The sequence below is a fragment of the Glycine max genome, chromosome 19, assembly GCF_000004515.6.
Source record: "Glycine max cultivar Williams 82 chromosome 19, Glycine_max_v4.0, whole genome shotgun sequence".
In the NCBI taxonomy this organism is placed as follows: Eukaryota; Viridiplantae; Streptophyta; class Magnoliopsida; order Fabales; family Fabaceae; genus Glycine; species Glycine max.
In genome coordinates, this window is record NC_038255.2 from 42,055,188 (window position 1) to 42,059,301 (window position 4,114).

A 4,114-nucleotide genomic window follows, 5' to 3' on the forward strand; every position below is an offset into this window, starting at 1 on the left:
TGTGACAAAAAAACTAGATTAAATTTTCATTCTTTCACACCTAAGAATGTTACATTCGGATATGAGTCATGCATGGAATGCAGTGTAAAAAGAAACGGCATGGACAAATGGGGTGTGAAGGGAGAGTGTAATAAATTGAGTGTGAAAAACTCGTCAGGATCAATAATTTTAAGGGACATGGTAGCTAGCTAGTTGCCCCAAAGATTTTTGCAAGGGTGACATGACATAGTGAGAGATTATGTGCTAAAAGGACCTCTATATATATACCTTACAAATAAGGTTCCTAATGCACATGATATTAGGGACCAAATGATGCATGTGATGGTTGAAAGTTTCGTCCACTGTCATCCAAACCCTCAACAAAAACAAGTTAACGTATGGATGACGAAAGTCCACGATTAGGCACTGCCCTCCCCCGTTAAAAAATGTCACACACACACACACACCCAACTTCATCTCTAATCCTTAACCAAGCTGGTCACATCAACTCACGCAATGCAACTAGCAAGAGGGGTATCATACTTTGATCGATGACATAAGAATTCTTTAATAAAGGAACCCAAAGTAGGGCCATGTTTTGCAATTTACAATGTGTTGATAACATGATGGTCTGAGAGGAGTGGCAAGGCCATCACATGGGTGATACTACGTGATGAAGTCAGTCCACGTTACTGTTTTGGGGTCCCTCCCTCCTTTTTGATAGTTACCGGGCATTGGTACTAAGGCCGTACACCCACAACTTGTTTTAGGTTTTCTCTTGAACGAGGAGGTACGTGCATCAATTCTTTTCGTTTGCCTTTTTGATTTATTACCATATTAAGAAGCCATGCACTTTTATCCATCCCTAGTTTACTATGGAGGGCGTGGATTAACTGATACGAAATTGTTTCATCAACTTAATTGGTGTCTCTAAATACTGGGATCACATTGATGAAGAGCTTTGATGTGTGCAAAATTGTCTCCCATGAATGATTGAAGTAGTTCTTACAAAAAAAAAAAAAAGAAGAGGATATCCCTCACTCACTGTAAACCCCAACAGTTCCACGAGCAAGATTCCTAGCCCACCCATGTTGCTCAACTGACACTGTTGTAGGGAATACATCATCCCGCCATGTTTTGCTCAATTATGATCACCAATAGTTTTCAGCATTAAACAAATTATTAGCTGTGTGGCATAGGTAATATGCATGCCATTGATTTTGGATGACAACACACGGTTCAAGAGTTAAGAGGACACGTCGATTGTTGAGGAGGACTGAGATTTTCTACCCAATTTTCCAATTGCTAACAAACATGGTAGTGAGTGTTATTGGATAGGGATTTACCTGTAATAGCCACTGTCATTAGACTAGAGACTCACGTGAGACTTTTAATATGCTCAATTTGTAACAGGATTTTATTACCATAATCATTGTCAACACAACATCGCCTTATTTATGAGAAAGAAAAGGACTACCTCACTTCTTCGATCGACTTCCACTTCCACGAGAGAAAAGAAAAATCAGACAAGAACCGTGACAAAATAGGTAACCAATGTACACAAATGTTTCTGTACTATCTCCCTTTAATTGTGCTAGAGTATTTTTCTCTTTTTTTAGAAACTACATATTTTTTTAGGTAAGTAAAATTATTCCAGACAACAAAACTTCTTTCAAAACTAAAAGTTGTTGATACAAGAAGTTCAACTCTTGTGTTTTTTAATTAAATTCAGAGATTTGATCTTTAACTTAAACATAAAATCACAACATACATATAACTGAATATATCATTTTACTTCAAAATAGACTGATTCAATGAAAGAGAAATTAATTAATGTCAAATAAAAAATTTTAATATCTCCTAGTTAAACCAAAAAAATATTTAATGTTCAAATCAAGAAAATTGTATCTGTAGTTTATTTTTTTATCTTAATTATCTAGTTGATGAGAAAAAATGAAACCTAACTAATTCAAATTTTGAAAAAAATAAATAAAATCTGATAAAAATTCGTCAATCATTTATATATTCACATGCTCGATGGTTTTGCGAATATATACATAAAAAAAATTACACATGAAATTAAATATGGTGCGAATAATTTGATGTGATTATGTCCTGATTGGAGTCCACTGTTTGGGTCGTAAATTATACCCCATGCCTTGCTTTTCCTTCATTTTCTTTTTCTAGCGTCTGTTAAGATAATCATAGTTTGTAATTTTGCGGTCAACGAATAATATGCTTTCGGGGCATTCTAGGAACAGGAAAAAGTTAAATAAGCAAAAAAAAAAAACAGAAGTACTCAACCAAAAAAAAAAAATATATATATATATATATATATAACAAAAAAAACAGAGACAAGCACCGCAAAGATTGGAGCACAGAAGGACGATGTCCAACATAACTAATAACTATAATAACTAACTAACATTAGGACATGCATTCAGAAATTTGATGCACCAGTCTTCCAATCATAAGGGTGGTCGAAATCCTAAAAAGAAAAATGAAAGAGAAGAGTGAGGGATAATAGTAGTAAACGAAATTCTATTCGGAGACAGAGAGAAAACGAGGGAAGCTCAAATTAGCCAAGGCATCACCAAAAATATCTCTTTTCCCACTTTCCTTGCACCTGCTTGGTCTCGCCAACTTTTTCACTCCCATCCCATCCTCCACGTTCTCAACACACTCTTCCTCCTCCTCCTCCTCTGCCCCAGTAGCAATATCCTCTTCACCACACTCCTTTTCTTCTTCTTCTCCTCTGTTCTTCTCACTTTCATTTTCTTCTTCCTGTTGTTCATCAACACCTTCCTCAGCATCACAAACTTCATCATCACTATCCGAGGCCGAAAAGCTCTCAAGCAAACACAGCCTAAGCCTTCCATCGCCGCGCTCTATGTGAAAATATGGACGAGGGGAAGGAGAAGCTACAGCTTCCAATACTAGCCTTCCACCTTCGCGATGAGGTCGAACATGAACACCGCCAAAATCAGTGATTGTGGTCAGTGGTGGTGGCAAGTTGCAAGTGCGGTTCACTCTTTTAGACTCATAATTTGCATGAGTAGCAGTAGTAGTAGTAGTATGTTCGGTGGAACGAGTGTTGGTGTCAAAGGAAAACAAGGACATGTCATCACCATTTTCACTGGCATTGCTACCGGTCTCGCTGCCGAGGCTTTCGGTGCACATTTCTAAGCTTTTTTCACTGAGAATTGAGGAGGAACGTTTAACTGTGGGGTGGACATAGACTTGGTCCTCTGTTTTGTCCTGTGAGAGAGTTTGAAGGAAACTCCAGCCACTAGGCTCGCCGGATTTTGTGTCATTTTTGTCACATTGGCAGTTGGTAGGTGGGTTTTCTTCGGAGTCAGAGAGGGGTGAAAGTGAAAATGTGTTGGTAGTGGGAGAGGGAGAGGGTTGAGGAAAATTGGAACCTTGTTGTAGTGCGAGTTTGAGCCTGAGTACACGTGGCTCCATCACGCGGGGTTCGAGACAAGATTGCAACCCTTGGCAGACACTTGAGGAGGACATTGTGAGTGTCCACACTCAACAACAGTGAAAATGTGCAAAAAGCAGGGGAAGGGAAACAGGGGAAAACAGGGGACTCTGGAGTTGGGTTAAAAATTGGTGAGGTGACTGGGGATTTTAGAACTTGGGAGGTGTGGTGAGAAGAATGGGTGTTAGGAAAAAGGCCATGGTTTGGTTACTGGGTTTTGGCTGAATTTGTTTGAAGAGAGGTTCCTTGGGAAAGAGAGAAGAGAGGAATGGACATGAACAAGTGAAAAGGGTGGGTCTGAATATATAATTGGCAACGGTAAAGCTACCCTTCGTAACTTTTTATTGTGTTAGTGCGGATAGGGTCCTATTCCCCAATAATAGGAAAGTGATGGACATCAATGGTAAAAAATCTCCTTTTTTCTCGAAGAATATTAATATTTAAGTTGAAAAATGTTAATGTAAACCCCATTTTTTTAGTGTTTTGGTAGAACGAAATATAATGTAATGAAAATAAATTAAGATAAAAGTTTTAAATTAGATTAAAACATGTCGGTGATTCTTTATATATATATATATATATATATATATATATATATATGTGTGTGTGTGTGTGTGTAATCTCTAATGAAAAATTTCTTCTTGATATTTT

General features: G+C 37.7%; 1 protein-coding gene across 1 annotated transcript; it reads right to left on the bottom strand.

Annotated features, from left to right (window-relative positions):
* Nucleotides 1-2,349: 2,349 nt before the first annotated feature.
* LOC102660963 (protein FANTASTIC FOUR 1) lies at nt 2,350-3,759 on the bottom strand. Its single transcript, XM_006604370.4, is given in 2 exon segments — nt 2,350-2,563; nt 2,566-3,759. Coding segments are annotated over 2 exon segments (1,029 nt in total). The 5' UTR covers nt 3,499-3,759; the 3' UTR covers nt 2,350-2,467.
* Between the last annotated feature and the right edge of the window lie 355 nt (nt 3,760-4,114).